This window comes from Pseudovirgaria hyperparasitica (assembly GCF_010093815.1).
Source record: "Pseudovirgaria hyperparasitica strain CBS 121739 unplaced genomic scaffold EJ05scaffold_16, whole genome shotgun sequence".
Taxonomy (NCBI): Eukaryota; Fungi; Ascomycota; class Dothideomycetes; order Acrospermales; family Acrospermaceae; genus Pseudovirgaria; species Pseudovirgaria hyperparasitica.
Window position 1 is genome coordinate 338,794 of NW_022985564.1, and position 11,237 is coordinate 350,030.

The 11,237-nt window shown below is 55.6% G+C and overlaps 6 protein-coding genes across 6 annotated transcripts; 5 read left to right on the plus strand and 1 right to left on the minus strand.

The window, feature by feature from the left end:
• The first annotated feature begins 1,686 nt into the window (after window positions 1-1,686).
• On the plus strand, window positions 1,687-4,239 carry EJ05DRAFT_142020 (MFS peptide transporter-like protein Ptr2). The gene is made up of 2 exons (XM_033739240.1): window positions 1,687-2,084; window positions 2,146-4,239. Exons 1-2 carry the CDS (start codon window positions 2,061-2,063, stop codon window positions 4,051-4,053), a joined length of 1,932 nt encoding a protein of 643 aa, XP_033596899.1. The 5' UTR covers window positions 1,687-2,060; the 3' UTR covers window positions 4,054-4,239.
• Window positions 4,185-4,987, plus strand: EJ05DRAFT_142018 (uncharacterized protein). Its single transcript, XM_033739239.1, has one exon. The coding sequence runs from the start codon at window positions 4,426-4,428 to the stop codon at window positions 4,948-4,950; it is 525 nt and encodes a 174-aa protein (XP_033596900.1). The 5' UTR covers window positions 4,185-4,425; the 3' UTR covers window positions 4,951-4,987.
• A 754-nt stretch (window positions 4,988-5,741) lies between these two features.
• EJ05DRAFT_142023 (uncharacterized protein) lies at window positions 5,742-6,631 on the plus strand. Its single transcript, XM_033739241.1, has one exon. The coding sequence runs from the start codon at window positions 6,108-6,110 to the stop codon at window positions 6,573-6,575; it is 468 nt and encodes a 155-aa protein (XP_033596901.1). The 5' UTR covers window positions 5,742-6,107; the 3' UTR covers window positions 6,576-6,631.
• Window positions 6,632-6,971: 340 nt separating this feature from the next.
• Window positions 6,972-8,162, plus strand: EJ05DRAFT_513931 (uncharacterized protein; the record flags this gene model as incomplete). Its single annotated transcript, XM_033748483.1, has 1 exon — window positions 6,972-8,162. The coding sequence occupies one exon, from the start codon at window positions 6,972-6,974 to the stop codon at window positions 8,160-8,162; it is 1,191 nt and encodes a 396-aa protein (XP_033596902.1).
• A 1,375-nt stretch (window positions 8,163-9,537) lies between these two features.
• On the plus strand, window positions 9,538-10,743 carry EJ05DRAFT_479431 (Deoxyhypusine hydroxylase). The gene is made up of 2 exons (XM_033744669.1): window positions 9,538-10,040; window positions 10,132-10,743. The coding sequence occupies exons 1-2, from the start codon at window positions 9,547-9,549 to the stop codon at window positions 10,649-10,651; spliced, it is 1,014 nt and encodes a 337-aa protein (XP_033596903.1). The 5' UTR covers window positions 9,538-9,546; the 3' UTR covers window positions 10,652-10,743.
• Window positions 10,722-11,200, minus strand: EJ05DRAFT_489166 (uncharacterized protein; the record flags this gene model as incomplete). The annotated part of the gene is made up of 3 exons (XM_033745767.1): window positions 10,722-10,740; window positions 10,797-11,028; window positions 11,086-11,200. The coding sequence occupies 3 exons, from the start codon at window positions 11,198-11,200 to the stop codon at window positions 10,722-10,724; spliced, it is 366 nt and encodes a 121-aa protein (XP_033596904.1).
• Between the last annotated feature and the right edge of the window lie 37 nt (window positions 11,201-11,237).

Consider the following 11,237-nt stretch of genomic DNA (forward strand, 5'->3'; position numbering starts at 1 on the left):
AGATATGGCGGCATTGTGATGGGTGTGGGAGTGGTCGGACGTGTAGTTTATTACTGGATTACTGGATTACTGGACGACTGGATTACTAGACTACTGATGGCTGGGTGGTAGATGGTAGATAGCTACTAACGGGCCATGTCACGGGATCTGGTAGAAAAGGAGGGAGGGAGGTAGGGAGGTAGGCAAGGCCGTGATGATAGCTATTAGCTAGGAAAGAACGACCAATCGGCAGTGGCGACGACTTGCAAGGCCGAGGGAAGGTGGGGAGAGGAGGGTGAAACAGACAGTCGGGAAGAGATTAGCAAGAAAAAAGCACGAGCGAGGACAGAAGTTGAGCACGGGAAGGAAGGAAGGAAGGAAGGAAAGAAGTAAGGAGGGAGGCAAGGAAGGAGAGAAGGAGAGAGTGCCTGAAGGGGAAGGCATGGCCGGGCGTCGGTAGGATATCAGTGGTGATTGATTGAATTGATGGGTGATGTGATTGCGTGCGGCGGCAATGAACGGGTGGGTGGTGGATGGAGAGACAGAAAGAAAGGAAGGAAGGAAGGAAGGACTTTGCCTCTTTCCAGAAGAGTCAGCGAACGCACGCCAGGCGGGTCTGGGCGGCGGCGGCGGCGACGACGGCGGCGGTGGGCCAAACGGGGCAGTTAGTTGCAGCAAGTGGGCGTTGTGTGGCGTAGGTTGTTTGCTCCTTCCTGCTGTTCCTGCTGCTGCTACTGCTACCGGATGACGGCGAGGCGAGATACTTGGATGCGGAAAGAGCGATGCAGAGGTCAGATTGTCAGCAAGAAGAGGGTGGCGTTTGCTTGGTCGTTCTTGCCAGTCGCTTGTCTGTGCTTGACGCGACTTGGCTGACATGGCTGACATGGCTGGCTGCTCCCGGTTCTACGACATGGGTATGAATAGAAAGAGTGACAGTGACAGCGACGGTGACAGCACTCTTGTCTCACATTTTCAGTCATTCTGTCGTTCTGTCATTCTGTGACGGCGGCGGCGGCGATGCGTAGTAGTAGTAAATGGCTAATACACCCTCTACCATAATATCATCATCCATCCATCGTCTCATTTCCATCAGACCGTCTATCGTCGTCAATTGTCCAAGTTAGCGGGTGTGAGCACGCCGAACGCCGACGACCACCGCCCGCCCGGACGACAAGAGAGGTTGCATAACATGTACCACCTTCCCAATCAGGCAGGATGTTAGCACACTCGACCGTCCCGTCGTCGGGTCTTGTCACTTTTTTGTATGTGTCTGCTCGCGTTCCTTCCTCTGCTAATTGATTACATTGCTGTTGTTGTCGTCGCCATTGAAGGTAATAATCATTCACTTTGGTGCTGTCGTCTGTCGCGAATCAAGCATCGTTGTCTATTCTTGACTGCATCAGTCAATCCAGTATCGCCATCTACTACTGTTAGGTAGTCCTAGTAATCACTATCAAAAGGCACAGGATAGGCCAATGCTACTGTGTCGCGTGCTATCTGACTGTGGATCTCGGTGCGGATCTCTCTGCTGCTCGACTATTAGCTCCTGCGCCCTTCCTTCTCCACCCGCCCATCCACACATCCACACATCCATCCATCCATCCATCCATCCATCCATCGCATCGCGTCCCATGCCGCGTGCAGAGTGCAGAGTGTAGTAATGAGTAGTTGTAGTGTATGTAGTGTCCTCATGCTGCCCTCGTGCTACTGACTGACCCTCATGCTTCTTTTGGCTGGCTCGCTACCTGTTTAGAGCCACTGTTATACCCCATCCTACTGCCCATCCATCCTATCAATCACCCATCCGGACCCTTCTTCTATCTGGATCTGGCTGCTGCTGTTATCTGCTCTGCGCGCGCCAATTTAAAGCCGAGCCTGCCCTCCACTCTTCTCCTCTCTCTCTCTTTCATCCGCCTGCTTGCTCTCTCTTTCTTTCTTCCTCTCTCTCCCTCCTTCGAGCTTCACGTAAACTTTCCGTCGGCTTTCGTTGCGCGGACTGCCATATTCCTACGCCGAGGCACTGCTGTTTGGAAGAAGCTACAGCGCGGCAAGGCACCCAGGCAGCCCCCAACCTACACACCATGCCTGGCGACATCACCGACATGGTACGTCCGCCTCGGCTGTCCACTACCCATACTCTCTGCTAACTGTTCCTTCAAGCAGCAGGGCGTGCAGGTCGTCGACCCGGCCATCATCGACGGCTCCGGCGACCGCAAGAGATCTCTCGGTGACGCCGCCCACGCCGTTGAGCTGCCTCCCGTCTACGCCGGCGAGACCGTCGCCCAGGACGGCTACCTCGACCACGAGAACCTCCCGACCGACGAGGAACTACACACGCTGCGTCGCGTGCCCGCAAAGATCCCCTGGAAGGTCTACACTATTGCTTTTGTCGAGCTGACCGAGCGTCTGTCCTACTACGGCACCACCCAGGTCTTTGTCAACTTCATCCAGCAGGACAACCCCGGAACCGCGACCGGCAAGGCTGTCGACCCAGATGCTCCAGATGCGCAGCCCGGTGCGTTGGGCAAAGGTCAACAGGCCGCGACTGGCCTCACCACCTTCAACCAGTTCTGGCAGTACATGTGCCCGCTCGGCGGTGCTTTCATTGCCGACACCTATCTCGGTCGCTTCACCACCATCTGGATCGGTGTGCTCATCTCCATCACTGGCCACATCGTCCTGACTGCTTCGGCGGCCCCCTCGGTCATTGCAAACCCCAACTCTGCCATTGGCGCATTTGCCGTCGGTCTCGTCATCATGGGTCTGGGCACGGGATGCTTCAAGCCGAACATCTCGCCCCTCGTCGCTGAGCAGATCCCCTACGAGCGAATGCACGTGAGCACCCTCAAGTCCGGCGAGCGCGTCATCATCGACCCGGCCGTGACCACCACCCGTATCTACAACTGGTTCTATCTGTTTATCAACATTGGCGCCCTGATTGGCCAGGTCAGCATGGTCTACGCCGAGCGTTATGTCGGCTTCTACCTCGCCTTCCTGCTGCCGACCGTGGTCTTCATGTTTGCGCTGCCGGTCCTCTTCTTCTGCCGAAACATGTACAACCGCAGGAAGCCGGAGGGCAGTGTCATTGGTCCCGCCGTCAGACTGCTGTTCCGCGGCGTCAAGGGCAGATTCCACCTCAACCCCATCGCTACCTGGAAGCACATGCACGACGGCACTTTCTGGTCCGACCTGCGACCGTCTCGCATCGCGCCGGAGAACATGCCGTCGTGGTACAACTTTGACGACGCCTGGGTCGACGAGGTGCACCGTGGCTGGAGTGCCTGTGCCGTCTTCCTCTGGTACCCGCTCTACTGGCTCACCTACAACCAGATCAACAACAACTTGACTTCGCAGGCTGCCACCATGGAGCTGCACGGCGTGCCCAACGACATTCTCGCCAACATCGATCCCTTTGCCCTCATGATCCTCATCCCGCTCTGGGATCTCTTCCTCTACCCGACCATGCGCAAGTTCAAGATCAAGTTCACCCCGATCAAGAAGATTGCCGCCGGTTTCTTCACCGGCTCCGCCGCCATGGTCTGGACCGCCGTGCTCCAACACTACATCTACAAGCTGAACCCGGCCTGCGGCTCCTACGTCGGCGGCGACATTCCCGGCACCGACACCGCCTGCCCCAAGGCGCCCATCAACGTCTGGGCGCAGACGGGCGCCTACATCCTGATTGCCCAGTCCGAAATCTTCGCCAGCATCACCTCGCTCGAGTACGGCTTCTCCAAGGCGCCCAAGAACATGCGTTCGCTCGTCGCGGCCTTTGCCCTCTTCATGAGCGCCATCTCCGCCGCCATCGGCGAGGCCTTTCTGCCCCTGTCCACCGACCCGCTGCTGGTGTGGAACTACGGCTCCATGGCCGTCATCGCCTTTATTGCCGGCATCATCTTCTACGTCCAGTTCCGCACCCTCGACAAGCAGGAGGACGAGCTCAACCTGCTGCCCACCGGTCATATCGGCACCGCCGCCCAGGCCCAGGATGTGGAGAAGCGCCTGTCTGTCGTGTCGGCGTCGGCCAATGCCCCGTCGGCAGCGGCGGGCGAGAAGACCATCATCGAGGGATGAGTTGGGGGGACGTATAGTGCGCAGAGTGGCCTTGATACCTCCTTGTTCATGATATTGATGCTTGATGCTTGATGCTTGAACATGATATATTATATATATATACCAAAAAATTAATTTTACTTGCAAACCACTCCTTTGTCCTGCCTGTCATCTTTCTTAAAGCAGAGGCCATGCCTATCCTATCTATCCTGTCCATGATCCAGAATAGTCCGAACGAAGAATGTGGAAACCAAAAAAGGGAAAATACTCCTACTGAAATAATTATTTGTTATTTTTATATTTGACGCTCTCGCGACTTTAGATATAAGATAGATAAATGGGTGGTGGATGGGTACTGGATGTGGGTAGGAGGCAAGATAGATGGATAGATAGATGGGTAGTACGTACTGTACTGTGTACTGTACTGGACTGTACTGTACTGTACTGGACTGGACTGTACTGTACTGTACATACGGCGGCAGATGCACAGGCGGGAGGGCGGAGGTGGATATGCACGGCGAGCGAGCGACAGCAACCCAGCGAGCGTTGCGGGGCACTAATTACTGTAAGACTGCTGTGTGTGTGTGTATGGCTGGTGCTTGCTTCTCCATTCCTCCATCCTTCATTCCTTCATTCCTCCATTCCTTCATTCCTCCATTCCTTCATTCCTTCGTCTGTACCCACTCTATCCATTCCATCCAATCACATCCATTCCATCCATTCCATCCATTCCACCCATTCCATCCAATCACATCCATTCCATTCATTCTGCTCGTGTCCAATCACATCCCCCCGTTTTCACACAGACGCAACCAATCATACTGCTTCGTTTCCATACTAAGCGATCCAATCACAGCCCGTCTAATGCTACCTGTTGTGTTGCATGGCGTCGGCGGGATTGTATTGCGCTTTATCTAGAGTGCTGTACGGATGGTGAGATTGATATTGATGGCTATTTGATGCTATGTGGCCTATCCGATGCTATACAGCCTATGCTATGTAGCCTATGCTATGTAGCCTATGCTATGTAGCCTATGCTATGTAGCCTATGCTATGTAGCCTATGCTATACAGCCTATGATATGTGCCCTATACTGTGCTGTGCTTGGTCATACACACGGTTTAGTCTTCGGGGGTCTGAGTGATGTGTGCCTTTTGCGTTTATTGCTGTTTTTATCTGTGTTTGTATGTGCATGTGCATGTGTAGCTGTATATCCATCTACATGTGCATGTGCATGTGTAGCTGTATATCCATCTACATGTGCATCTTCATCTGTATATCCATCTGTATATGCACATGCACATGCGCCGTACAGTTCGAGTATACTGTATCATAACGAGACATAACGAGACACATGACAACACACATGACCATGACAACAACACATGAATGAATGAATACATCCGACAAGACAAGCCAGCGCACCCCTGACAAGGCTGAAGCAGACGAGACTGCACTCGCGACACTACACTACACTACACCACAGCATAGTATGGTACGATACAACGACCGCGGTCCTGAATCTTATGATTTGGTGGTTCTAGGGTGGTTCTGGGGTGGTTCTGGGGAGGGGGGGATGGCGTTCATGCACCGCACCGCAACCACACCGCACGTATACTGTACTAGATACACGGATACATACACGGACAGACGTAGACATGGATAGGCGTATACACGGACAGACACATGGATAGGCGTATAAGCGTATACACGGACGTAGACTGGCAGGCATACACACACACAGACCCATACAGACAAACAAGCCCACAGCCCACCCTCCACTGCCGACACAGCACTGACACTCTGACACTCTGACGCACAGCATCAGCAGGCTTGAAGGGAGAGAAGGGGGCCGTGTTGAGGGGACGTGTTGAGGGGAGGTGGGTGCGTGCGTGCGTGCGTGCGTGTGTGGTCCCAGCGTGTGTGGGAATCCTGGGGGTGGGTAGTGACATTCTCGCGAAGGATGCTTGGTTTTTTCGTTTTTTTCGTTTTTGAGAGGACCGGGGGTTTGATTTTTGTGAGTGTGTGGGTTTGATTGTGTGTGGCTTGTGGGTTGGTGATGGAGATGGGTGAGGATGGTGAGGATGGGTGATGGTGGTGATGGTGCTACAAACAGCCGGACATACGGACGGACGGATATCGCGAGTCCGTTACTTTATATACACTCAATCACTCCCGACGACGAAGAATCCCAGCGGGCAATCCATCCTGCCATCCATCCATCCATCCATCCATCTCCCGACCGAGGTCGCATCAGACAGGCTGCCGTCGCATCGCACGCACGCACGACACATGCACACATGCATGCAACCAGCCTCTATCGCTCGCTCGACACTTGTGTTTCGAGTGCCTGTCCCATCTCCCCTCTACTCCACTCCCCCTCTCTGCTCCACTCTGCGCCCTCCGCCCAGAGGCCCTGCCCCCAAAGCCCACGTGGTCTATCATGCGGGCTCGGCGTGACTGGAAGCTTGCTCGCCTGTCAGAGAGGGGAGAAGGGAGAGGGGGGAAAGAGGATGATGCTGTACGTGTTCTGCTATTCTTAGCTGGGGCTGGGGTATGTGTGTGTGTGTGTGTGTGTGTGTGTGTGCGTTCGGGATTGAGGTGCGGTGTGTGTGGTGCGGTGCTTGTGTTTGGTGTTATATCTGCTTTGTGCCCGTCTGCTTCTTTTGCCCCCTTTTTCCCCCCTTCCCCGCTTGATGTGTGAAGGGGTTCTGGTACTGCTTGTTTACTACATACGTACGTACATACATACGTCGCATATCGTTCTTGATCGTTTCTACCATTTCATCAATCTATTCTATCTGCCGCAGAGAATGCTGCTCACGACGCAAGACTCGTGCGCGTGAGGTCCATCCATCCATCCATCCATCCATCCATCCATCTACTACGCCTCCGTCGCACACACTCACTCACTCACTCACTCACCCACCACCAAAACAATGCCGCCCGTCCCCCTCGCCGTCTCCCTCCCCACCTTCATCGGCAGCCTCTGCTCCACCCTCGCCTCCCTCTTCATAATAACCTGCTACACCATCCTCCCGCCCCCCTCCAAACACTTCCGCCACGCCCTCATCCTCAACCTCCTCATCGCCGACCTCTCCAACGCCCTCTCCAACGTCCTCTCCGGCGCCGCCGTCCTCGCCCGCCACGGCAAAGTCATCCCCGCCGGCCGCCTCTGCACCGCCTCCGGCTTCCTCAACCAACTCACCATCCAAACCATCGACTTCAGCATCATCGCAATCTCCCTCGCCGTCCTCTGGACCATCAAGCGCGGCGGGGTGGCCGCAAACGGCGGGCTTTTGCGCGCGCCCAGCACAGCGGCGACAATCTGCGTGTGCGTGTGCGTGTGGGTGCCTGGGCTGACGACGGCGTCGGTGGCGCTGGGGATCGGGGCGTTTGGTCCTGTGAGTGGGAATTGGTGCTGGATTAGGCAGGAACTGTTGTTGGAGAGGTATGCGCTGACGCATGGGTGGCGGATTGCGATTCTGCTGGGGACGGTCGGGATTTATACGTTTATTTATGTGCATTTGAATCGGGTTTATGGGGGGTTGAGTTTGTCGAGTGGGGTTTCGGTGGAGGTGGTGGATGGGGTGGAGGAGGTGGTTGGGTTGACGAGGGTGGAGACGGAGGGGGAGGGGGAGGATGTGGGTGTGAGGATGGGCGGTGTGGGTGCGAAGGGCGTGGGTGATGGGATTGGGATTGGGATTGGGATTGCGAGTCCTGCTGCTGTCGCTACACCTGAACTACGCGCTTCAACCACAACGACAACGACAACGACATCGACAGCAACACGCTGCTTCAACGCCTCCGTCGCCCACTCCGCCGCCGTGTCGCGCCAGCGCGAGCTGAAGCGCATGCTGCTCCTGAACGGCTACCCGGCCATGTACATCATCCTGTGGATCCCGGGCATCCTGAACCGCGTGGTCGAGAGCACGGCGGGCAAGTCGCCGCTGTGGCTGACGGCGCTGCAGGCCACGACGCAGTTTGTGGGTGTGGCGAACGCGGTTACGTATGGGTATAATGAGGGCTTGAAGAGGCAGCTTGGGGATCAGTGGCGGGTGTGGAGGGGGAGGAGGGGGAGGGCGAGGGAGAGGGAGAGGGGGGTTGGGTGGAGGGATGTTGAGGGGTGAAGGTGGGGGGAGTGGATGGGATGAGGGATGAATGATTGAATGAATGCTTGAATGAATGAAGAATGAAGAATGAAGAATGACGAGTGCAGAATGAGAGGAAATGTGACTGTGACGTTGGGAGTGTTGAGAGGTGCTGTGTCGTATGACAAGATGCTTCGGGTGAGCGAGCGAGTGAGAAGAGGTCGGAAAGGGGTTACAGACCGAGCTGGACGGGATTTCAGGTACACATACCTCTCTCTCTCTCCTCGTCAACAACCTCACGGACGAGCACGAGCTACCAACAACCGACAGCTCCAGCCGTCCACATCGACGACATCCTACCCATCATATCTTCCACCATCCGACGACCTCCTTCTATTCCACCACCCCTGGCTCTAGCACCACATCCTCATCCAAACACGCCCACACTACACTACATCCAAAACACCATCTTCCTTTCCCACACGCTTCCGTCCAACCACATATCCACACACACCGACCACCCCTAAACACACCGACGCAGAGAGTATCGTCCAGTTGCACCGAAAAGTGGCGTAGAAAGAGTCCACCTGCCGTGCTCGGCCACACGCTTCGAATCATCCATATCCAGTCTGAATTCTATCTGAATCCAGTCGAGGTCATCAGGGGCGGCGACTCAGGGGGTCAAGGGCGGCGAGCGAGTCCCTGCTCTGAATGTAACGAACCAGCTTTGCGCTACACGGGAGTATATCGAAGGTGACATCTGATTGTGTATATTTGACGCTTGTATTGGTTTTACTGTTGCTGTTGCTCTTGCTGTTGCGGCTGCTAATGCCCGGATCGTAATATACCAACGGCGCAGCGGATATGGCTGGCCATTGGGACTTCGCTCGTGATAGTAGAGCGGATCTGTGTATTAGTAAAGGTTCTGTTTGCATTTTGAACGGTTTTTGGTGAGATTTTGCTCGCGCGTGGTTCGGGGTTTGTAGTTATTGGGTGTTATAATTTAATGAATGTGTTGCGGTTCTGTGCATATATTATATGGGCATACTATGCGTCTATGATACGGTGATACCTCCGGCGCGTCGGATGAGGACGACGTTACTCGCGGCCATACTTTCACGAATTTTTCTGCCTCGTCGGAATGCTCTGGATATGTGTGCTTGTAGGATGTCCGGACTCTGCTAGATCCCGATCGCGCGCGGATGTAGATGGAGGATCTGGGACGTTGATGTTGACGATCCCGGATCACCAGATACTATACAGGGGCAGCGCCAAGTGATTAGATCTGCGCCTGATTTCTGATTGGTCTGGAGCTCCGCATATCCAACCCCGCCAGAATTTCACAGAAAAAGTTCAGCAGCAGCAGCAGCTACATACACAACACCAAACCACCTCCCACATACCACCCAACAGACCAACAACCATGCCGGACCACTTCCAACCCGACGACGACACCGACCCAACCATCTCCTCCCTCCGCCACACCCTAACCACCGAATCCACCCCGCTCGCCCACCGCTTCCGCGCCCTCTTCTCCCTCAAACACCTCGCCAGCACGCACCCACCGACCGCCCAAACCGCGCCCGCCATCCGCGCCATCGCCGCCGCATTCGCCTCGCCCTCTGCGCTGCTAAAGCACGAACTGGCGTATTGCCTGGGCCAGAGCAAGAACGTGGCCGCGGTGCCGTATCTCGAGGCCGTGCTGCGGGATGTGGACGAGGATGCGATGTGTCGGCATGAGGCGGCGGAGGCGCTGGGTGCGATTGGGGATGTGGGGTGTGTGGGCTTGTTGAGGGCGTTTCGCGATCGGGTGGGCGAGGAGGTTGTTGTGCGGGAGACGTGTGAGATTGCGGTCGAGCGGATTGAGTGGGAGGTTGGGAGGGGGGGGAAGGAGGAGGAGGAGGAGATTAAGACGAGGTATGTGATGGAGTATATTGGATCTCTTCATGTTTTGGGATGGTGTGCTTTGCTATATGGCTGGCTAGTGCTAATCTGCGTGCTGCGATAGTGACTTTGTGTCCATTGACCCGGCGCCCCCCCTTGCGCAGACGGCGAGCGTGGATGTGCCTGCGCTCGAACGCACGCTGCTTGATACGAAGCTGCCGTTGTTCCAGCGCTACCGTGCCATGTTTGCGCTGCGCGATCTGTCCAGTCCGCCCGACTTGCCTACTGCTGTTCCTGCCGTGCATGCCCTGGCGCGCGGCCTGTCGGACCCGTCTGCGCTGTTCCGCCACGAGATCGCCTTTGTGTTTGGTCAGCTGTCGCATCCGGCGTCTATTCCGAGCCTGATCGAGACGCTCAGTGATCTGAAAGAGGAGAGCATGGTCCGCCATGAGGCTGCCGAGGCGCTGGGCAGTCTGGGCGAGGAAGACGGGGTGGAGGAGGTGCTGAGGAGGTTCTTGGATGATCCCGAGCAGGTCGTTAGGGAGAGTGTGGTCGTGGCCCTGGACATGGCCGAGTTTGAGAAGAGCGGGGCCTTGGAGTATTCTACGATACCGTCGGTTGCGAGTGTACAGCAGGCGGCATAGAACACATTGTGGCGATCTCGCCGGGTATCGAGAAAAAAAGGAAGCATTATTGACGGCGTGGCCATCTGGTTCAGTTGTTGGTGTTCCATCTGCAATCACACAAAAGTTAGATCATAGGCTGTAAAACATACAATAGACATCGTACCTGTGCCCACAGTCGCAGATGTAGAAGATTGTGCTGCCTTCGTCGGCGCTGCGCAGTTGCTGCTCGTAGTAGCGCACCTTTTCGCGGCCGCATTTCTCGCACGTTTGATTGACGACGACTTCCGTCTGCATGTCTTCTGCCGCCAGTGTCTGGACTTCGGACCGTTTCGCCCGGAGTGCAGACGGGAATGCCGACGGTTTGGAATGCGTGGTGACTACTTTCGAAGACGTATCTACGCGGTGTCAGCACGTTGTTTTCTCTGTCGTAGCGAAATTTTTCTGTTACAGACCCTTATTGGATGCGCCGCAGATTGTACATGTCAGCACAGCCTTCTGATGGCCGGTATTGCTATCCAGAAGGTTTCCGCAGTCGGTGCAGAACACGAGCGATCCGATTGCGGCCATGTTGTCTTGCTGTGGTTATGAGAATCTTGTTTCGGAG